The following is a 23270-nucleotide window of genomic DNA, read 5'->3' as shown; positions in this document are numbered from 1 at the left end:
TTTGTATAGCAGCGACTTCAAAAATTTAGCCTTTTTATAGCAGCAACCTGAGTAATTTAGTCTTTTTATAGGAGCAACTTCAGTTTAGTCTTTTTATAGCAGCAACTTTAGAAATGTAGTCTTTTTATAACAGCAACTTCAACAATTTAGTCTGTTTTATAGCACCAAGTTCAAAAATTTAGCCTTTTTATAGCAGCAACTTGAAACATTTTGCCTTTTTGTAGCATCAACTTCAAAAATTTTGTCTTGTACTGGCACACGATTACTTCTGTTTAGTGACAAAAGACTGTCTGGGTGTTAAAGTGGGATTCAGTATTACAAGAGTATTGATGATGCAGAATGATGTTTAGTGTGTCCAACAGTTTGAGGACAACACTCTTGTTCTGTGCACTAGTCCATACTTTTCTATGAATGTTTAATATCCTTGAACAACTTGACTTGTGCTGTACCTGATGGACTGGCTCCTGTATTCTGTATAGATGCTCGTGGAGGCCAACAAGCCAGAGTTTCTGCTCCGTCCGCTCGTGCAGGCTTTGGTGGCTCTGTGACGGAGCTGGCGGAGGCGTGACTGCTAGATAAAACTGGTTAGAAACAGTTATACACTTTAAACATTTAACGCTGTTTCAGGGGTTTTATGCCACAAAACTATTTCATACATTATTCATACTTTTGTGTGTATTTCTGAGCATGTGTATAAAGAATTGTTTGTCATTATACTTTGGAAACCTCTGGTTTATTATGATGCCACACACAATGAATCCTTTACAGTTGTGGAAATAACTTTATATACTTTGAATAAAAAGGATTTCATCATTAACTATAAACAATAATCCAATATCTGTTCATGTGTCCAATTTCATTTGACCAAAAAAATGGCTACATTTCAAGCACATCTTGATTTTATTTCACCTCTGCGGTTCGTGTGTAGAAGCAAATCCACTGTTCAGTTCTCCATGTTGCTGTATGCCAACAATCCAAGACCACCTGATGATTTCTTTTTTTAGTTTCTTTAGTTCAATCTGCATAAAATAATATCTAATATCTTGTCCACCGCACGTTTATGTGTCAAACTTGCTTATTCATGGAAATTCAAAGTCCTTATGTTGAGTGTTGAGCACATGCTGTGGTGTGCACATGTGTTACACCAAATTCCTGTCTATTTATAAACTTGTCCCCAGGAAAACACTGTGTTAAAGAGCGAGTTCCAGTGAATACCACATACAGAAATAAGGGGCGATTTTTGACAGGTGCAACTTCTACTCTGGAAAATGCGTCACATTTTGTTTGATAAAATGGAAATGTGTGCATTTTTAGCCAAAGTGTATGTAAACTATAACGGTCATGGAATGGACCTTAACAAGTTGCCAAGGTAAAACTAATCTGAGGTTATACTGTTCTGGCTCGACTGGACTGTGTGTCATTCATACCTCTCTCCAGGAACACCTCTTGTTTTGGCTCTGGAACCTCCCACTTCTCCTCCACACTGGGCAGTTCTCGGATGTCCTCCTTTTGCAAGAATCTCTTCAGCGCTACAGAATCCTGTCCACATTAGCATACACACAGACTGAATATATTGCAATGCTTGATGCGCTCGTACATGTACAGATCCTGTGCTGACTGTCCGTGTTTAAATATGAAATTCAAAAACAGTGCGATCTGAATTCATTCACTTGTTTTAATGTTTCAACACCAAAATCAATGGGGACATTTAGCACAGCTTATGACGTGCTTCTGTTTATACAGACTTCACAACAATGATCGAAACAGGTTTTGAAATACTCCACAGCAGTGTTTCGAGTTAGTGTTGCTAAATTGTAGAACAGACAAGATCTTGGTAAAATCCCCAGTCACACATTCTATCTTTTTTTTTTTTTTTAGTTCTCCATAATGTCTTCCGTTTGATGTGGACTCCAGAGCAATGTTCGAAACACGTTTCGAAATACTCTGCAGCAGTGTTTTGATACTAATTTGTAGAAACTGACGACAAGGTTTCAGCACTATCTCCAGCCGCACATTCTATCTATCGCATGTTTAATTGCGGGTTTAAGGTCACATTCTGTTGTACATATCATCTACAATTTTTTTTCCTGCGCTTGCTCAGTTGTTAGCTTGAAAGCAGTAACAAGCAAACTATGTATGAGTTTAAACCACAGCTGTTCATAATTTTTAACAATCTATGCAGCATCCAGGAACTGTCATAGCTTGTTAAGTGACTTTCATGAAGGCAGCAGGAGGTAGTACATCTACTGGTATTACAGAGGTATCTGAATGCCAACTGTATTCTTTGATGTTTTTCATGCCTGACATGTTTCCAGTGAGCGTGAGTAAATGAAGACCTTTGACCTGATGTGGATTCGAGATCAGATCTAGTAAAGGCAACATGTTACTTACATTGAGTGACGTTATCAGGCCACTCAGGAAGTGCATTAGCTCTTTCCTGTGGTGATTTTCTGTGCAGAACAGTGTCACCAGCTCTCTGAAATACACATAGCATTAAAGAATAAAACAACAAAACATACAGATTCAATCAGAACAGACTCCAAATAAATACACTCTATATTTTAGATTCATTTAGGGGGGGAAAAAGATACAAGATTTTATTATGAATCTATTCTCGCTGAAAGAATCAATGTTGATCTGATTCGCTGTAACCAGAAGGTGGCATTTGTAGATCACTGATAGGGAATTGAACCTCAGCTCTTCGGTTCACTGCTGTTTTTTTCAGATACAAACCTGCAGATGTCAAGCTTTGCTGAAAAGGTGATCTTTCTGGATGTAGAGCTCCTTCTTGTCCTTCAGCAGACAGATCACATCCTGCAGCTCCACCACAGCATCTTCACTGTCTGTGACATCCAGCTGGTAACGAATGTACAGCTTTCCTACCTGCATCCAACACAAGAACACCTTACCTTTATGAGTACTCCATACTACATCATACCGATGTGCTTCTTGCCAACTAGGGGGCACACCGGGGAGTCGACTTTACTGTTCTTGAATCACACTGTGAGCTTGATGTCAACTAGTTGCTGATCACATGAGTACGACACACCGTCTGCAGCACTGTAGTATCAGCAGTCCTTGCTTTAGATATTAACAGACCTCTCCAACGTCGGAGTTGGACAAAATGGTGCATGAGAGGTTAGGGGGAGGGGCCGAACGATCACACGAACGCCTGCTGTCCCCCACCAGGCAGCCATTTTGCTGTTTTGACCAGGGTTGGAAGCTTATCCCTGTTCCTACACTACTCCCAGACACATTTCCTATTGACTAAGAAAATCCAAATGACATGGTGTGTCCCCTTCGCTTCAGCTTTTCATAACTTCTAGCTTGAACGCTGCAGAGTAAAAATGTTTGCATAGAGTCTTTTATGTAATTCTGTAGCAGCTAAAGCATGCAGAAAACAACATTTGTTTTGAGTCTGTGCTACTTCTCTTGCATGCAGTACGCATGTCCATATGTACAGTAAGGCCATACTGTGTACAGCATGCATGCACATGCACGGCAATGATGGTCAATAAATGCCACCCCTTCATGAAATTTTCACACCGCCGGGGCGTTTAATAGAGTAAATATGGTATGTCCCACTTTTGCTTTTAGCGCATCTGCCAAAACTCGGCTTCATCTTCAGGACAGGTGTGAAGTACAGTTTCCAAGTGCTGATTGTGTGACGAGGTGCTACTTTAGCACATTAGATGCTAATTAAATGCAAATCGCAAATGCAAATTGAAGGAAGAGCGCATCTGCCCTGCATGCTTGTGTCACCGAATACGGACTTTCTCTGGATACACACAACAGAGAGAGACGTGAGGAAGGACAAATGGAGGACACGATGATGAAGAAGAACATCATCTCTCTGCTGCAGCAGGAAAATGTTTTGACAGCACAGTTTGTAAAACTATCTTCAAGAAAAGATCAGATTTTGAGAAAAGTTTTATGAAAACACAAAAGGAAAAAAGAAAAAAAAAGTGATGCTAAAAGAATCTCCAGAAGAAAGAAGAGAAGCTTTTTCATGGTCACACGTTGGGCCAAATTAAATTCATTATGACACATCAGGATGACTCAGGAACCGTGATGTACTCTGCAGGTTTGTGTTGTGCGACTGTGACATTTGAATCACTGCATGAAATAGTCGTGTCCGGCGGGAAAGGACACGGACGCAAAAACTCTAATTGACTCTCGATTAGTTTTCTGCTTGAATGAAACTGCACTTTTCTTTTTAGGTGGCAAAACCGGTGCAAAGCTGTTGATGGACATGGATGGAGTGGACTCCTTTGAACAAACCGCTCTCACCATCACAGTGTGACGCCTGAATCCCATTGCTGATTTTTGATACCCGATTGTCTATGATTATAGGAAGAAGAAAAAAATCTGTCGGATACCCCATCAGGGCCTGAAATTGGATGTAACTGGTGGTAAAAGTCATGCTGTAGGACAATGTGAGCAATCAAGAAAATTGTCTGTTTCAAAAAAAAAAAAAAAAGTTGGTGATGTTGGGATCAATCATCATCCAAAAAAGTGAATAATCAGATTTTACTGGAGGTAATCTAGGTGAAAGTGGACAATCAAGTACAATACACAGTAATGGGGACCTCCTGTACATCTGAGCAGAAGCCTCCTTCTGATCCTCCTCTACAACATGAAATTATTTAAATTATTATCTTTGAGGTTTTAACACAGAAATGTGAGCTTTTTGGAAAAGTGTGAGAAAACACGGAGGTGGCACTTTACTATTGTATAACGGAGAATCTTGCATAATAAGTGTAACTGGCAAAAATTGTTATAATTGTATGTCAAGAATAAAAATATTAAGAACTGTGATTACATACAAGTTTTGGCTATGATTAAACAAACTTTTTATAAAAATTTTTTAAACCATGAAGGAGATCGGGGGCAAAAATGGACAACAGGTGACAACCCTGAGAATTTCTTAAAATGATTTATCTGACCTGTCCAAAGTAGAGCCGCTTGACTTTCGCTCCGATGTCGTCGTGCAGCAGCTCGGAGTAGACGTCAGCCAGCTCCTCGTGGTGGTAGAGGAACCTCTGGATGTAGGGCACCAGTGAGCGCACCATGGCCTGCATGGTGGGACACGGCCTGAGGTTCTCAGTTTGAGGCTCAGTCTGGACGCACTGGGACAGCCGACGGATGCCGCAGATGTCCTCCAGAAACAAGGTTCGATCCTGCTCCCTGAAGACGGGCATGCTATTGGATCGTTCCCCAGCCGCTGGCTGACCTGGTAGGCAATCATACAACAAAAGTAATCATCATTTGGAAATATAAAGAAGACGTGACATAATGATTGGTCTTGTTCCATCTATGGCAGATCCAGGAATTCTGATTCATGTATTTGTGTCCTCCAGAACTGGTTTTTGTTATACATAAGAGATTAAGATGATTTCAGATGATTCAGAGTATGTCTTCTCGAGTTTTGAGTCCAACCAGGAGCTTTGCTCCAGTTGTAGCGTCTCTTCATGAGCTTCCTGTGAAGCTGCTGACCTGAAGGTTCTAAACGATCACGCTCCCACCGGCGCCTACTGATCTCATTAACTCTTATGTGCCTTCTCGTGCTTGCAGTCGAGGATGCAAAACTTCGTAGGAGCAATTCAACTGTTTCCCCTTCATTTGGCAGGTGGTGAACCTTTTATATCAAGAGACACACTTTGAAAATAGTGGTGGAGACTTTGGTCCTAACAGGGCCGTGGGTTGGACCACAAAAGCAAGATGGTGACGTTTTGAGCTGCATTATTAAACATATCACATGAATTGTAACGCGTAACAAATATGGAAGAATTGTACCAGCAGTCTTGTGGGCAGTCTTCTTCTCAGCAGGTGGCAAGTTGAGCAGACAGACCTGCTTGTGAGGTTTAAAGATCTTGTCCAGCTCCTTGCTGTCGGAAATCATGGGTCTACGTCCCAGAGTGACCCAGTTGTTGTCTTTGGTGGGGAAGACCTTTTTGTCAGAAACCATACCTGAATAGAAAACAGCAAAAACAGACAGAAGCTTAACCTGGACCCAGCAAAGGTATTTGTGGCATGTGAAAGTGTTCTAAAGGAAAGCCAGACTACAGAATTATGAACGTATCAGTGAAAGTCAGGAGCATTACCATCTTCAGGATTCAAAAATGGGTCATGATGCAAGAAATAAAAGTCACTTCCGTCAGCCTGACCTCTGCCTGTATAAGCTGCAAAGCCTGTTGCCTACTGTTACAAACTGTGCCTGCTTCTGCTGAACATCATTGTGGTTCTCTGCGCTGGGGTCCTCTGACTAAGCCGTTACAGTACTGAGTGTGTCTGAAACATACATGTGCATGCATTCCTCACCTCTCAAAGTGGAACAGTAACTGGAATTGAGCACAGCCTGTGATGGAATGTTTTCTCTGTCCCCATGTAGTTGAATTTTACACTTCTGAGCTGTGAAAACCAGAAAAACTGAATGATATTATCACCAGACAGCAGAGTGGGAACATAACAGGAGTGAAGAAGGAGACACCGCAGTTGTTCAGCAGATGGATAATTAGCTGCACACACACGGGACACAAAGGCTGAGGAAGTGTGAGACGCCGAATGTGGGAAATTCTAAAAGCCCTCACCGAGTGTGGCGTAGATCAGCGACACATCCTGAAGCACGTTAGCCGTCGGAATGGGAGCCGATGAACAGATCATCTCCAGCAAGCCTACATACTGATTCATATTGGGGCTGGGATCCACATTCAGCAGCTACACATAAAACACACAGTCACAGACACAGCAAATGAAAACTGCACGTTAGGAGGATTTGCCAGATAAACTGTTGGTGCTGTTGACAGAGTCAGTCGTCTGATAACTGAAGGGTCGGCGTATCAAACGGCAGTTACTCCAGTCTGTGCTCCAACGTGTCGTTGAGTCAAATCCCTAATTACTAATGTGCGCAAGTTGGTGCCTTGGATGGAAGGTTTTGGTGTCTCTCTATCAGGGGTCACCAACCCTGCTGCTGGAGATCACCTGTGCCGTATTTATTCGAAGTCCCCACAGGTGTGCACAGCCAATCAAGAGCTAGGAAACAATCAGCTGACTAATCAGCCGTGGTTGCAGCAGGACCACATGGAAAACATGCACGGCAGGAGACCTCCGGGAGCAGCAGGAGATCTCCGGGAGCAGCAGGAGATCTCCGGGAGCAGCAGGTGAACTCCAGGAGCAGGGTGTCATGAGTCCTGCTCTATATGAAAGAGGTTTGTCAGGTCAGGTTTGGGAGCAAGTGTTGGTGCCACATGTAACTGCATCCACCACGCTATAGAACCACCTTGGGTCCTGGATGGTAACCATCCAGACAGACAACCGGTCCATCCCCACCTCCTGAAAGTAGCTATCATCTGCTGCAGCCTGGTGAAATATGAGCGACCCCTTGGTCTTCTCCAGCTGCTGGGACACTTAATACTGCAAGAGACAGTCCACATCTCAGTCTTTTGTTGTTCACACTAACTTGCCACTGGCTGCACAATCCGCCTTGATTCTGAAACTGTAATTTGCTGCGACAAGTTTGAAACCAGGCAAAGTTTTTGTCCGGTGCACGAGCCTCGACTTTGCAGAACGCACACCCGCAGATTTTTAGATTGATGGAATCGTCGTGTAGATTTTACAGACTACTGCTGTGTTTGTGTGTTTCATAACTCAGAAACCACAAACTATTCCAAGGACAAGTTTCAATAAGCTATAAAGGAACACCTGGTGAAAAGCGTTACCACGGTAACAACCAAAAAGAACAAAGTCCACCCGCTACACAGAATACAGGAACCACCGACGGCAGAGAGCAGACTCAGAGTTTGAAGTCCTCAAGCAATCCCAAATTTGCTGAGCAGTTTTTTTGTAAAACTGATCCATTAAAGATGAAAAAAATTGTAAAACTAGACAAAAACACCAGTGGACACAAAGATGTTGAGGGTTCCTATGTAGGATAAGTACATTACTCTGGAGTTTTTACACGTTTTAGTACAAGAAAACAGATCAAATCTAGGTTCAAGCCTCCAATGTACCTTTTGGCAAACTGCAGGTGAAATTTAATTTCTTCCTATTAAAGAAAGACGCTGTGCCTGGTGATTCAACAATCAAAAGCTGTCTCTGCTATCAGAGCCACAAAAACCTAAAATTCCCTCAGAGGTGTCTTGGTGGCTTCCCACATAAGTCTCCTTGCTGCAGCTACTCAGTTTTTGACAACTATTTAGTCTAAACAGATATTTTTTATTTTGATACTTTTACCAGAGCTGGGTATCAATTCAAATTTTAAGAATCAATTCGATACCAATTCTGAAGATTCAGAATCGATTATTTCAATCCGATCTGATGTCGATTTGGGTTTGTGTTATTAAAACCATTATGATTGTCTAGTTATGCAACATATTAATACCACATAACAAATTTTGCCCCTTAAAATGCAGGCAACAGTGTTTCAGAGAGTTATAAATTAAATAATTTTCTGGGGGAGAATGACCCCGGTCTCCCCTACAAAACTCACGCCTACAGCTCTTTAACTTTTCCCACAGGTGCACAGCGAGCGCTCGGGAAAGTTTTCCTGAGTCCTGCAGCAGGAGAACGCAGCACAGTCCACACCAGAGAACCTTCGTGCTCTGCCCCACAGAAAAGACACGTTATGAGGAACGAAAAAAAAAAAAAAAAAAATCCTACTGTGTGAATTAAACAGCAGACAAATTTTTTTCTTGCCTGCAACAACAGACCGAACGTGAGCCTTTATGCGACAGTGGTGACACATTGTTTATTTTCAGGAAAGATAGTCCCCCCTGGGTTTCTTGCTTTGCTGCCGAAGGAATAAGACACTTGGTTGCAATCTCGATTAAACTGTACTTGAAGGATTTCACTTACCCCGCTTACCCCGTTGGTTTTACCAAAATCCAGAAGAGGGTGGCAAGGAAGACTTTGGAAAAAAAGGCAGTACGAGCTAGAAGGTAAGTTTTAGCTTGTTTTCAAACAATTTATCGTTCCACCTTTATGTGGGTTGGAGTGGCGGAGGAGGCCTGAAAAAAAAAGCGCTGTGGTGCGGCGCGGTCTTACGTCAGATTTAAAAATGACGAGCGTAATAGATCCTTTTAATTTATTAATATTATGACACAATCAGATTGTCGCATTAAAATGAGCGTAATAGATCCTTTTAATTTATTAATATTATGAAACGATCATATTGCCACATTGAAAAAATGTATATTTATCAAGAGCAAGATTGCAAGCAAGTGTCTTATTCCTTTGGCGGCAAAGCGAGAAACCCAGGGGGGACTAATTTTCCTGAAAATAAACAATACGCATCACCACTGTTGCGCACATGTGCATATACAAAAAGTGAACTGATTTTTAGGGGGGGACCGTTCAGTCTGCAACACCTGTAGTCATGACTGACATCTGTAAATGGCTTTGACAGAGGTTGAATAAATTGTGGATGTGCTGCTTCTAAATCAGAACCAACGTGTCCATAATCAATGTAGAAAAATGATAATTTTCCATTACACACCCTTGGAAACAGCGTAAAGGCCCAACTACAGCACCATTTTATCAGGAACGCTGTTATAATACTGGCGGGAAGTGCATATATATATATATATATATATATAATTCTATCTTTGGATGTGTGAATCGATCTGTAGGAATTAAAATGTGAATCGATTTAAAATCAGCGAATCGATCTTTTCAACCCAGCACTTACTCAATTTTTACTTATGTCATTTTCTAGAGATTTGTTTTCATTGTTAGCTTAAAGGGCTTTTTTAAAAATATAATGACGTCAGATTTTTTGTTTTAATTAAGGAATTAAAATATGTAAAAGCTCAAGAAATGCGAAAACCTTTTCTCTGTTCCGTACAGCATCAACAAGGATGTGGCCAGCATGTTTCAGATCAAATTTCCTGGCAACAAAATCTGACCACTAACTCCAATGACCTTCACCCAAATAATTGACCTTCAACTGAATCCCCCCACATATGCGTCCCATGTTTGGTCCAAAATGGTTTCTTGACTTGATCTAGACGTTTGCTAAAATGACCCCTTTATTCGCATATCAAGTTGGGAAGAAATCAGCCCCAAGTCCTGTGAGGAGAACCTCAACAAGCAGACATCATCTTGCCTCCAGTGACTCACCTTTGGGAAATTTGACTTTGGCTGATTCAGGAACTCGTCTACTCATCATTTTTGTTACAAATCTGACTGAAAAGTAAGAATTGACTTTTTAGCAAACCTTGAATTTAAGCAAAATGAAGCCTTTAGGGGCAATTCTAGGGTTGAAATTAATGTGCAAGTTTGGTATAAATGGGCCAAAGGACATTGGTGGAGTAGAGGACAAATGTTGCTCAAATGATATTACAATATAAAGAGACAGTTATTACCTGCCTACTTTTAATTTATACTGTAGAAATCTAATGTGGAACAGAAATGGTTTTGTATGTTTGGAATAATTTGATGGCAAACTCAAGATGATACAAATGGCCCAAAATTTGTTGCCATGTACAAAGCGAGTTGTTAGCAGTGAGAAACCAGTGATCATGGCTGAGGTATGCACGTCACTGAGTGCTTTCTCAGTTAATTACAATTTCCATCTGTATATCCTAATAAGGTTTACTCGCAAAGTTAGCAAATGTATGGAAATGACCCGAGCTGTCAAGAAGACCTTCCAGAAGAAGGAGAGAAGAACGTACTCTGGTGAAGAAGTCTCTCATGCCCTCCAGCGGGCTGTAGAAAGGCGCCAGGATTCTGGGCTGCTGGACGCAGCTCTCCGGTCCTTGAGTGAGCATCTTGTAGCGATGAAACAGCGTTGTGGGTTCACTCCAGCACACCTCCTTCAGGAGGTAGAAGCGTCCTGAACACCAGTTATCCGCACGCCTGTGGAGATAAAGCTTCAACGTTATGGGTCGCTTCAAAACAAACTTTAAAATGAAGGTGAATTTTCTTTAAGGCTTCATACTTGCTGTGAACTATGAATACAACAGGTGTGTGCTGGAAGAGCTCCTTAAGGCTGCTCTGGGGACAGTTCGTATGCAAGTAGGTGTAGACACTGTGGATGTGCTGCACCGTCGAAGTAAAATCAGACTGCTTGGACTCGTCCCGGAGATGTCTCCACTCCTGAGTGTCTCCTTTGTGTTTCATACCCCATTCCTTCAGGTAATGAATCAGAGATTCCACGGAGATGCTGTGCCTCATTCCTACAAGACAAAAGCCAGCGACGGACTTTAGACTCCAGCTTTCATCGACACCCGTCACAGAAACTGAAAACGAGCTGTTTCAAGGTTAAACTCTGGTTATAGTTTCTACATGCATGAACACAACTGTAAGACTGTGAGAATGTGTGATATGAAGGTCCAAGCATATTTAACTATAAAAAGTGGCTTCAACATGATTTCTGATTTTGTTGCATGAACTGTGTAAAATGCATGCACATTTTTTTGTACCTAGGTCTCTGCTGAACTTGCTGGGCTGTACATTCACGTAATAAACGTGTGTCCCCAGAACGTCGGTCACCTCAGGTGAGGTCAGGTAGACTGAATTGGGACAGAGGTACTTTGTCTCCTGTGTATCTCCTTCCAGCTGCCAATAAGCCGGCACCCACTGCAAATTTCGCATGAAAAGGAAGAAGGAGGATTTTGTGTTCCTGATCGGTCGTCCATCGCAATCAATCACGTGGGCTGTGTCATACTGAGAGTAGTGGTACCTGGAAGAAAACGATCAGTGATGGTTAGAGGAGACTCTTACCTGCTGAAACACACCTGTTCAAATAAATCACCAGATGAGACATCGCTATGAGCAACTAAATCCTGATTAATTAATCCCCAAACTGAAATTATGGGAGAAGCTGCTTTTGCTGAGCAAATCAGTCAGAGATTAAACAGCATTCAAGTGTCAAACAATGTCTCTACTTTGCTGCAGTAATCAGTTAATGGCCACAGGAGAAAGGATGGGAATTAGGGCGTGACCCGGACTAAACCCAAAGCCATCATCCTCTTTAAATGATCCCTTATTATCTCTGGACACGTCCACCTCCCCAATGGTGATGTGTTCAGCAGGACATACAGCAGAAAGTGAAATTAATATTAAAGCAGGTGAATTGTGGTTGGTACCCGGTGTCCCAGTTAGTTGCTAGTAACTCCAACAAGGCTCGTCTCTGCTCCAGGAGGATGAAGTCAGGCAGTTGAGCTGTGGCCAGAGCGTGGAACTCCTCGCAGTTGTAGTCATCCAGCACACAGACCCCCTCCTCAGAATTTTGTTGCCAATTTGCACTTTCCTCTGACCAGGGGCTGGAGGCCTGGAGAAGAATACAGAAAGAAACAAACAAACAAAAAAAGTTTCAAACAAAGCACATGTTGCATCTCAGGGATGGAAGGCCTGAAAATCAGCAGGTGGATTTAAAACCTGCAGGGTTAGAACAGGAACTTTCTTAACAATGACTGACTCTGAGATCATTGATCAATAAAGGTGTCAGGAAGCATCAGACTGCACCATTTAGCATGTAGAAATTCAAATTATTTCTGAGGGATCATGCTCCCAGCCCCCCCACCCCCCATAGGGGATCCATGCCCGCGGCACTGGCTGTCATGCCTTTGCCGCAAGGAGAAAACCTGCAAACTCTCGATTCAGACTCCCCCACCCCCCAAAGACTTGTATCCCTGCTCACTGTTCAAATGTTAAAATGAATCTGAAGCCACATTTTGACAAGTCTAAGCGCATCACCAAGTCATCACACTATGGAACCACCGACAACTGGTCCGTCTCCATCCATCTGCTGCAGCTAAGTGAAGTGTGAGCATCCCCTTGGTCTTCTCCAACCACCAGGATCCTCAACAATGAGGGCTGTCTATGCTGGATCATGCAAGGAGAAACGCGTCACATTTCTAAAAATGTGCACCCTAAGTAACGACTTGTGTAACACAAAGTCATTCCAGTGGCACCCAAGGACCCTCTGAACACATCTGGAACCAAAGACATCTAGTCATCGTCACCTGAGGTCATGTGGATGCACGTGACACCGGTGGGAAATACACACGTGGAACAAGCGGTGAAGCTCTTAACAGACACAGAATATTTTACGTCCACTAATGCTTCAGCTGAACTGTTCTCCCTTGTTTCAGAAGCCATAATTGGCAACTGTCTTCTAGTGTTAACGGAGGTTAGCCTGTAAACTCGCCGTCGTGCTGATAATCATTTGAGTACATTTGTTTAATGAAGCTGCTGTACATTAAGAAATTCATCAAATGTAAATGAAGAAATTCATCAAAATATCGACATAAATTGCGAAGGTGTTTTGCTTCTTTTATCATCCATCCACCTCAAGTTCCAAGCGCTGTTTTCTAAGCGAGGCGGTATGGACAAATTTGCGCATTCTGATTGGTCAGTAAGACACCCTCCGTATCTTTAGAACGGTCTCTGTAGATACGGGTCCGTACCCGTAGCCACTGCCCACTTGATAACTTCAAATCTTCCAACCATACAGTAAGACAGGAAGCACCAAGACCATGAAGAGTTGGACCTTCATTCTGCGTCATGCACAAAGACCAGGTGTCATGTCAGTGCCATGTCGCTGTAGTAGTGGTAAGCAGAGACAGGAATGCCTGACGTGTCCTACATGCTCCCTCAGACACCTGCTCTGCCTGTTCATCGTCAGAACTCTGACTCATCACAGTCTGAATTTTCATCCTTTAATCTGCCTCATTCACCAGGATGAGTTACAGATAACATCTAACGTGTGGTTCAGGAAGATTCTGTCCTCTCTGTGGCATCCAGACAACCAGTAGATGTGTCTGCACACCGTGAAGCTGAATCCTTGTATGGGATGCTGTGGCCGGAAGGGCTGCTGTGACTTTGGACTTTATGTGAAGTGAAGTTGCATCTTTTCAATGTAAGTTGAGTGTGATCCTAAAATAGCCAGGACACATCAGCAACAATGGCATGGGCACTGGACAAAGTACCGGCCAATACTAACTCAACATCAGGGCCTTCTGAGTTCTACCAACTGATGGGGGGGATTATGTGATCACATATCCTCTGTCAGTTTGTCTATTTGTGTCCAGGATAAAGCAGTGGGTGGATTTTGATGGACCTGAGGTCACCTTCTGTTGAGGGATCCACCGCTAAATACTTCCTTTTATAGCTTCAATTATTTACTTTTGAACATTGTGTCCTTTTGTCAACACAGAGTCATAATCTACCTCAGTAATGAGACAAGATTTCCACTAAGTTGTGGAATTGTTCCTTTGGTCAATTTCTACAACCCCTGGCAAAAATTATGGACTCACCGGCCTCGGAGGATGTTCATTCAGTTGTTTAATTTTGTAGAAAAAAAGCAGATCACAGACATGACACAAAACTAAAGTCATTTCAAATGGCAACTTTCTGGCTTTAAGAAACACTATAAGAAATCAGGAAAAAAATTTGTGGCAGTCAGTAACGGTTACTTTTTTAGACCAAGCAGAGGGAAAAAAATATGGACTCACTCAATTCTGAGGAAAAAATGATGGAATCATGAAAAACAAAAGAATGCTCCAACACATCACTAGTATTTTGTTGCACCACCTCTGGCTTTTATAACAGCTTGCAGTCTCTGAGGCATGGACTTAATGAGTGACAAACAGTACTCTTCATCAATCTGGCTCCAACTTTCTCTGATTGCTGTTGCCAGATCAGCTTTGCAGGTTGGAGCCTTGTCATGGACCATTTTCTTCAACTTCCACCAAAGATTTTCAATTGGATTAAGATCCGGACTATTTGCAGGCCATGACATTGACCCTATGTGTCTTTTTCCAAGGAATGTTTTCACAGTTTTTGCTCTATGGCAAGATGCATTATCATCTTGAAAAATGATTTCATCATCCCCAAACATCCTTTCATTTGATGGGATGAGAAAATGTCCAAAATATCAACGTAAACTTGTGCATTTATTGATGATGTAATGACAGCCATCTCCCCAGTGCCTTTACCTGACATGCAGCCCCATATCATCAATGACTATGGAAATTTACATGTTCTCTTCAGGCAGTCATCTTTATAAATCTCATTGGAATGGCACCAAACAAAAGTTCCAGCATCATCACCTTGCCCAATGCAGATTCGAGATTCATCACTGAATATGACTTTCTTCCAGTCATCCACAGTCCACGATTGCTTTTCCTTAGCCCACTGTAACCTTGTTTTTTTTTTGTTTAGGTGTTAATGATGACTTTCGTTTAGCTTTTCTGTATGTAAATCCCATTTCCTTTAGGCAGTTTCTTACAGCTCGGTCACAGACGTTGACTCCAGTTTCTTCCCATTCGTTCCTCATTTGTTTTGTTGTACATTTTCGATTTTTGAGACATATTGCTTTAAGTTTTCTGTCTTGAGGCTTTGATGTCTTCCTTGGTCTACCAGTATGTTTGCCTTTAACAACCTTCCCATGTTGTTTGTATTTGGTCCAGAGTTTAGACACAGCTGACTGTGAACAACCAACATCTTTTGCAACATTGTGTGATGATTTACCCTCTTTTAAGAGTTTGATAATCCTCTCCTTTGTTTCAATTGCCATCTCTCGTGTTGGAGCCATGATTCATGTCAGTCCACTTGGTGCAACAGCTCTCCAAGGTGTGATCACTCCTTTTTAGATGCACACTAACGAGCAGATCTGATTTGATGCAGGTGTTAGTTTTGAGGATGAAAATTTACAGGGTGATTCCATAATTTATTCCTCAGAATTGAGTGAGTCCATATTTTTTCCCTCTGCTTGGTCTAAAAAAGTAACCATTACTGACTGCCACAATTTTTTTTCCTGATTTCTTATAGTGTTTCTTAAAGCCAGAAAGTTGCCATTTAAAATGACTTTAGTTTTGTGTCATGTCTGTGATCTGCTTTTTTCTACAAAATGAAACAACTGAATGAACATCCTCCGAGGCTGGTGATTCCATAATTATTGCCAGAGGTTGTACCAAACATGGTATGTCAATGAAGGTCGACCCTGTGTTTTCCTTTAAAGGGTTTGTTGTGGCAAACATCAAGGTCATTCATGATGGAAGGTCATGGAATTTGAAATTCAACCCGATCTGGACCAGATCTGTTGTCTATAGTGGGACAAGAATTCCAATAAATTGTGTAATTGGCCCTTTGAATTATTTCTACCAATCATGATTGACCTCATTATTGCCTTTTTAGGGTTTGTTGTGGCAGACATCAAGGTCATTGGGATCAAAGTCAAGAATTTGGTTTTCTACTTGAATTTGATCAGAATGGTTGTCTGTAGTGGGCAGTGTTGCCACAGTTACTTTGAAAATGTAATCCAATTACTGATTACTCCTTAGTTACTTTACTGATTACTCAACTGTAAAAGTAACTAAGTTAGATTACTAGTTACTTTTTAGTTACTTTCCCCAGCTGCTGACAACAACCCTCTGCCACCTCAACATGACAATACTTGTTTTACCAAAACTCACTTTATAGTCACCCTTTCTTGACTTCAATGAAAATAAATACTTGTTTTATAAAAAGTAAAATAAAGACCTCTTTCTTGACCTCATATTTAACTGTTGACAGCACTGTAACAGTAAAACCTGCCATTTCTAACCTACATTATTATATAAATGTAACTATTAGATTCTTTCTAACATTTTTCTAACATTTAAATTCTCTCTAAACATTTCACTTGTCGAAATTATTATTATAAGTAGTATTAGTAGTTGTAGTAAAAAAAAGACTTCAAAACTGGACCTTTAATCTAGGGGTTATTGTGCCCCGCGCCCCCATTCCATCTGGATTCGCCACTGCTTTGGCGTTTGAGCAAAAAGAATGGATAACATTTATTTATGCAGAAAACATGACCAGATTTACAGGTAAGAAAGTTTTATTGCGTTTTCACATCATGTGGTCCTCAGAAAGAGAGTTTAGGTGCATCTGAGTGGAAAATAGTGTTAGTTGTTGACGCGTCGTGGAGGATCAGCTGTTTTTAGCGAGCAGATACGGAGCGGCTCAGCTCAGAATTCTAAATAAAGGAGAAAAACTGTGCTGTTGTCACCGCGCTTTAAGAGGTGAGGACGAGTCGTAGCTGCTACAGAAAACCGCGGATGAAAAGCTCACAGCTCGCTTAAAGTGGGCAGTCGAACCCCGACCCCCTGCCCACGGACCAAGTTTAATGCTGCTATCGACCCACAATGCAAAAATAATAGTAACGCACAGTGACTTGGAGAAGTAACTTTAATCTGATTACTGATTTGGAAAGATTAACGCGTTAGATTACTCGTTACTAAAAAAAGTGGTCAGATTAGGGTAACGCGTTACTAAGTACTAAGTACGTTACCGGCATCACTGGTAGTGGGATAAGATTTCTATTAAGTTGTCACTTGATTTTTGCATTAAAGCTACATAAAAAGTCCCCTCACAAACCCACACTCTTACCTCCCCCTCCTGCTGATTATTACTCAACTGCTGTACAGATTTGTTTTCTTTTGGTTTTTTGTTTTGTTTTATTAGTAATTTTGATATAAAGCCTGAATTCTTGTTTTGAAATTTGATGTGATTATTATTTAAATGTGTCAAAGAGAAAAGCGTGTTTTCATGCCCCACTGCAGGTCCAACTAGGTTGGGAAACTGCTTCAAGAACCTTTAACTAACGTTCTGCATCCAGGTGCTGTGTGTGTGTGTGAGTCACCCAGGCCCTCAGTGGTGAGACACATGTGTCCTGGATCACACTTGGGGAAAACAGGTCACGTTGCCATAGTGATGCAGCTGATGATGAATAAATTCAGCCTCATCTGGGTCCCTAAGTACCCACTGATTTACAGAGTCAGTGCAGTGTTGAGACCAGACAAAGAAGACGTCGTCCAGACATTGTGTGAGCTCACGGGTTACAGTGTGTCCAGATGTCACAACTTAACAGTGAAGGAATGAGTCAAAATCGTACTATAATTTGACCAATATCTGTTTGCTTGTTCCCCTTCCCCTCCCAGGTCCTACGGCCGATTTCCACCAAATTCAGCATATGGATGAAGACAAACTCCAGAACTGTGCTTACTGGGTTTGTTTTGGCAAAAGTCAAGGACTTGAGGTCAAAGGTTCAAATTATGTTTTTTTTTTTCACGCAGATTTCCACTAAATGTAGCACACATATGGCAGTGGGTTCTGGAACTGTCCAGGCAACTTCATATTTACCAAAGGTAAGTCATTGCAGGCAAGGTCAATCTGAATGATCCCAATGACTTTGGTTAAAAGGCAATCATGGGGTTGACCTTTGACATACCATATTTGGTAGAAATTGGCCAAAGGACAGATTCCGCAGTTGGTCAAAATGGAAGTTTTTCACTCCAGTTTGCACCACATCAATATATGGGTGGGTTCTAGAAGTGCCCGGGCAAGGTCAAATTTACCAAAGGTCAATCACTGGGGGGAGAGGTCAAAATGATGAGTTGCACTCCAATGTCCACCAGAATTGGTACATATATGGAGGTGGGTTCTGGAATTGCCCAGGTGAACTCAAATTTGCCACGGGTCAATCACTGGGGTCAAATATCAAAATTTACATTTTTCACTATAATTGACACCAAACGTGGCACACATATAGCAGTGGGTTAACTTTGCCAAAGTTCAGTCATGGGAGACAATGCCATTGGGTCAAAGGACAAAATGTAGGTTTTTCACTCCAATTAGCACCAAACTTAGCAAACATATGGTGGTGGATTTTGGAGTTGCCCAGCAAGGTCAAATTTGTCAAATGGCCAATCATTGGGGTCAAGGTCACTCCTGCCTGTCTGTTTCTTGGCCTTCTCCTCTCAGGTCTTTTTACAAATTTCTACCAAACATGGTATGTCAATGAAGGTTGACCCAAAAATTGCCCTTAAATAATTAAGTCCAGCAACTGTGTTTAACTTTCAACTTGACATGGACCAAATGTGGCACACACTTAAGTGGATTCCAGACCTGGCAAGGTGATCAAATTAACTGTTGATGTGAGTGTTTTAATTTTGTGGTAATGCGTTGGTTTATGTCAGGGGTTCCTATAAAAACACATTCTCCACTGAAGATGTCATGTTTACCAGCTCCTCGGCAGTGAGCGTTCGTCTTTCTTTGCGGATAATGAGACCGTCTCTGACTCCCAGTTCGGTGAACAGCGATCTCCATCCTGCCAAATCGCCGTCTGTCTGCAGGTAGCAGGGACTCAGCAAAACCCAATCACAGCCTGGTCGGGTGGGAATACGACAAAGGAAGGGCAGCAAAGAAAGAAACATAAATCAAATTTACACTTTTTGTTTTAATGAGTCAGATTAAATGAGTCAGAATGTGACCGAGGCCCCCCAGAAAACAGAAGACACATGGAAGTGTTTTTACTGCAGACCATAAGAGAGCAGTACAGACAGAATGAAGTCATTTCTTTTATTCACAGAGCAGGTCGACTGTTCTGGTCCACCTTGTTCATTCCATAATACACACACACGTTAATCTGCTGAGCGCACGGAGCTATTTCACGCTTTCTTTAACCTGAACAATGAAAGCAAAGCCTCACATCATCACAAACCACCCTCATCAGACACGTGTCCAAATGTTTCCCTCGAAAATAAAGGGACCAGAAGAGCCAAACCTTGTTTCGGACATTTTTTTGTCCTTAGTCTCTGTGTGCGTGTGTTTGTCTGGAGATGCACCTGGCAGTTTCTCTGGGAGGTTGACGTTGCCGTACTCTTCAGAGAAATGCACTCTGTCTTGTGACGGGCAAAGAAGACCTCTGCTGGTGAGGACGGGAACTGTATCCATGCACTCCTGGCTGGAGGAGATGTGCTGCTTCATGAACACCAGGTAACTCACCACCACAGCGTCCGGCTTAGACTAGAGAGAGAGTCGAGCAACTTCAGTACTTTCAAAAGAAAGAAGCTTAAATTTACTTTCCTCATACATCATCATCATACATCATCATCATACATCACTTGAGTGTTTGTGTGTCCATTTTCCATCTGCTTCCAGGTTCTTTGGCCAATTTCCACCAAACTTGATAAGTAGATGAAACCTAAAGTTGGCCTTAAAAGGCCAAGGTCACTGGGGTCAAGAGTCATGTCTGCCTGTCTGTATGTTGAGTTGCTCCCAGGATGTTGTGCAGATTTCTACCAAACTCACTACACCAATGAAGGCTGACCACGAGACTGCCCTTAAAGAGTTCATTATGAAAAAGGTCAAAGAATTAGATTTTCAACCCAAATGGGACCAGAGAGGTGGATTCCACAATTGCCCAGGTGAGGTCAATCATTGAGGTGAAGGTCAAAGTCACTGGGGTCAAATCTCAGATTGCCATATCTCTTACAGTCTTCACCCCCATATATAGGTACTGTTGCCAAGTAAAAACAGAAATGGAAAGACAGCTACTTCATAGGTGTTTGAGTTATTGAGTTATAGGTGTTCTCTGCCTTTAACCTTCAAGTCCCTACTTCACCAGACTGCGAATTCCTCAAATTATATTGGATTCTGGATCTATTGGACTACTATTGGATTAATCATGGAATTGATCAGCTGGTCTCTGAACGCTATTGACACCATTTTTTCTACAAGAAGGTCAGGACCGGGGGATCCTACCTGCCCAAATGGAACGTATCCTGCGGGCTATGTCCTCGACTCCTGGGGGTCTTAGCGTATTGCATGCTTGGCGCCTTTCTCCGTTGAGGACATCGAGAATTTATTCATTTTTGGTCTCATGGTAGCAGGGCTGGTACTTTTTGCTGCCCTGATCTACCGGAAAATTGGCAAGACAGCGGCAACAAGAACCACGGCCCCTCACTTGTCCTTCATGATTAACGAGGTTGGCAAGGCAGTGCATTCTCAGACTGCGATGACTCTTGAACTCAGATGCAAATTGGATGACATCTTGGAGCTGATGTGTGCCTTGCAGTTGAAGTTGAAGATTTCAGAGGCCGGTGAATATTCTTAATTCATAATTGAGATTTGGTTGTGCAAGTGGAACTGTTAAAAAGTGTTTTTCACTGCTCAAACCACAACACTACAGGCTTATCAAGGCTGGAGGTCAAATTGCCCAACTGTCTCCTCCTGAGGGATTTGTTTTGGCCTGGGGATCATTTGGCTGTTTCTTATCTCAACTCACAAAGACAATAAACTGCTTTTCACAGGACTGAAGCATGTTCCATTCCCTCTCCCCACCCCCTCCTTCCCCCATCAACACTCCCCCTTTCCGGCACCCGCCAATGTCACTCCTTCCCCTTCGGAGGGGACGGTGCAGTTCTATCTGCAGCCCATGTCTCCCAAGCTGATGGCGGCACATCTCAAGGTTGCTGCGTGGCCTTCACTCAATTCGGATAACGGACTTCTTCAAACTTAGTGCACATAAACAATGTCAAATGTGTATGTGTTGCCTTTAATTCTGATGTGTGCCATTATTACAGTAAACAAGTAATAATTGTGGACTAATTGCTGTCTGAGGTAACTGGAGTGTAAACGTAATTTCTCCAGTGTGAGATCAATAAAGTATATCTAATCTATTTGTTACCTTCCACTTGTTGTTGCGTAGTGAAGGGTAGATATGCTTCTCCAGCAACTCCCGAGGCTCCAGCTCATGAACGCCGAGCCTTTTTAGTAGCTCTCGGACCTGATGACCTTCTAGAGGCTCCACACAGCTCAGCAGAGACGGATGAACTACGCTGATGTCCTTGTACAATGCAGACAGCGGTCCTGTGAAAAGACAATGACGGAAAGCTGAATTATCACCCAAATGCCTTGCCTCTGCCTTCCATTTAAGTTACTGGATGTTTCACACATGGAACACAAAAGCAACAAACAGTGTAGACCTAGTCCTAAGTTAGTGGAAACGAATGCATTCATCGTCAGTTAACTTTTTTTTTCTTCACATGAACATCAGCTCAGTTAAGCTAGCAACCACTGCGAGAAACATGACAGCCACCACATGGCCACATAAGGGGACAGAATATACAGAACAGGAAAGTAAGATCAGAATTAAAGATCCAAAAGAACATGTTTAGGAAAATTACTTAAGTCTGTATCAGAAGGAAGACATGCTAAACACTGACACCTGCTGGACCACTCAGGAATGTGCATCCACATCAAATTCAGAATTTCATGCTGAAAGGCTCTGCAAGTGCACAAGCATGCAAGCTGTTGTTTTTTTTCAGTAACATCAGTGGAAGGTCTTAATCTCTTCTCGTGATTGAATTACTGTTTCATGGAAACAGAGCAACACAATTCACAAGCACTGAGTGCAATTCAGAAACTGCTTCTCATCGCGATGGAGTAATATTTGTCACATTTTGCTTTGCGGGCACAGATGGCGATCTCTGCATGTGCACCTCTGTCCATCAGTAAAATCATACATGTTTGTATTTCTCACCACACTTTTAGAGGATGGAAATCTGTAAAGTTTTACCGAAAGTTAAAACTTAACCATTTTTGAGCAATAACTCAAAAATGGTGTTGGGGGGGAGGGGGGGGGACTGGAACGTTTGTGAAACAAGCTGAAAATTTCAAGATGGGTAAAGAGAGAGGGGGGGAGTAGACTCGCATACCAAAAGCTCTCCAAAATCCCCCCCACATGGCTTTTTCAAAATCCTACATGGCTCCCAAAATATCTGCTATTTTTGTTTTTTGTAGTTGTTGTTTTTTTCTATATCTTTGCTTCTGGAAAGGGTTAGTAACCTGATTTCAGCGTCTAAATATATGTTTTAGGGCATGATAAACTCTACCAGGATTATGTGGAGATTTTATATGTAAACTCCTTAGATAATATTCAGATTTTAACCTTTTAGAACTATATGTCTGGACAGTGTTGTAAATTCACTTACTTATGGTGCCTTATGTATAACTGTCATCACAGAACAAAACATTTGCTTAAGAAAAGGACACAGAAAGTCCCAAAGTCCGAAAGAAATTTCCAATACAATCGAGTATCAGTAATGTCGGAAAGTAAGATATTTATTGTAAAGAGGCTCTCATGCATTTAGAAACTTAAATTTGTTTTTAACCTTTCTAGAAGCAAAGATGTGTAAAAAATAAATAAACAAAAACATGAAATGGCGGCCATTTTGGAAGCCATCTTTGGTTTTCAAAAAAATTCACAAGGGTGATTTTTGAGAAGTTTTAGGATGTGATTTTAGACATTTATTTCTGGACCTATGCTAAAATCTCCAGCTTGTTCCACAAAATTTCCATTTTAATGCTAAAACTATTGGAGCTGTTTTCGATGATGACTATGCAAAATTACCTCCATCACAACATCACCAAAGGACAGGAGAGGGGAGGCGGTGTGATCGTCTCTGTCAGTGTTTGATGGTGTATAAATTGCCTCAAAA

The 23270-nt window shown here is 41.9% G+C and overlaps 1 protein-coding gene across 1 annotated transcript in view; it reads right to left on the bottom strand.

Annotated features, from left to right (window-relative positions):
* Window positions 1-2391: 2391 nt before the first annotated feature.
* The window catches only part of wu:fj29h11 (protein NO VEIN), a 33388-nt gene continuing 12509 nt past the window's right edge, over window positions 2392-23270 (bottom strand). Inside the window, exons 15-27 of the mRNA XM_034193300.1 lie at window positions 21458-21639; window positions 19614-19794; window positions 19011-19153; window positions 12087-12271; window positions 11421-11680; window positions 10937-11174; window positions 10671-10854; window positions 6591-6717; window positions 6322-6411; window positions 5797-5970; window positions 4947-5233; window positions 2734-2883; window positions 2392-2476 (exon numbers count right to left, since the gene is read on the bottom strand). Of these exons, the coding sequence (XP_034049191.1) occupies window positions 2743-2883; window positions 4947-5233; window positions 5797-5970; window positions 6322-6411; window positions 6591-6717; window positions 10671-10854; window positions 10937-11174; window positions 11421-11680; window positions 12087-12271; window positions 19011-19153; window positions 19614-19794; window positions 21458-21639 (2192 nt within the window). The 3' untranslated portion in view covers window positions 2392-2476; window positions 2734-2742. The remainder of the gene's footprint in view (window positions 2477-2733; window positions 2884-4946; window positions 5234-5796; window positions 5971-6321; window positions 6412-6590; window positions 6718-10670; window positions 10855-10936; window positions 11175-11420; window positions 11681-12086; window positions 12272-19010; window positions 19154-19613; window positions 19795-21457; window positions 21640-23270) is intronic.

The sequence above is a fragment of the Thalassophryne amazonica genome, chromosome 18 (assembly GCF_902500255.1).
Source record: "Thalassophryne amazonica chromosome 18, fThaAma1.1, whole genome shotgun sequence".
NCBI classification, from domain to species: domain Eukaryota; kingdom Metazoa; phylum Chordata; class Actinopteri; order Batrachoidiformes; family Batrachoididae; genus Thalassophryne; species Thalassophryne amazonica.
This window is presented reverse-complemented; position numbering and strand designations above follow the sequence as displayed.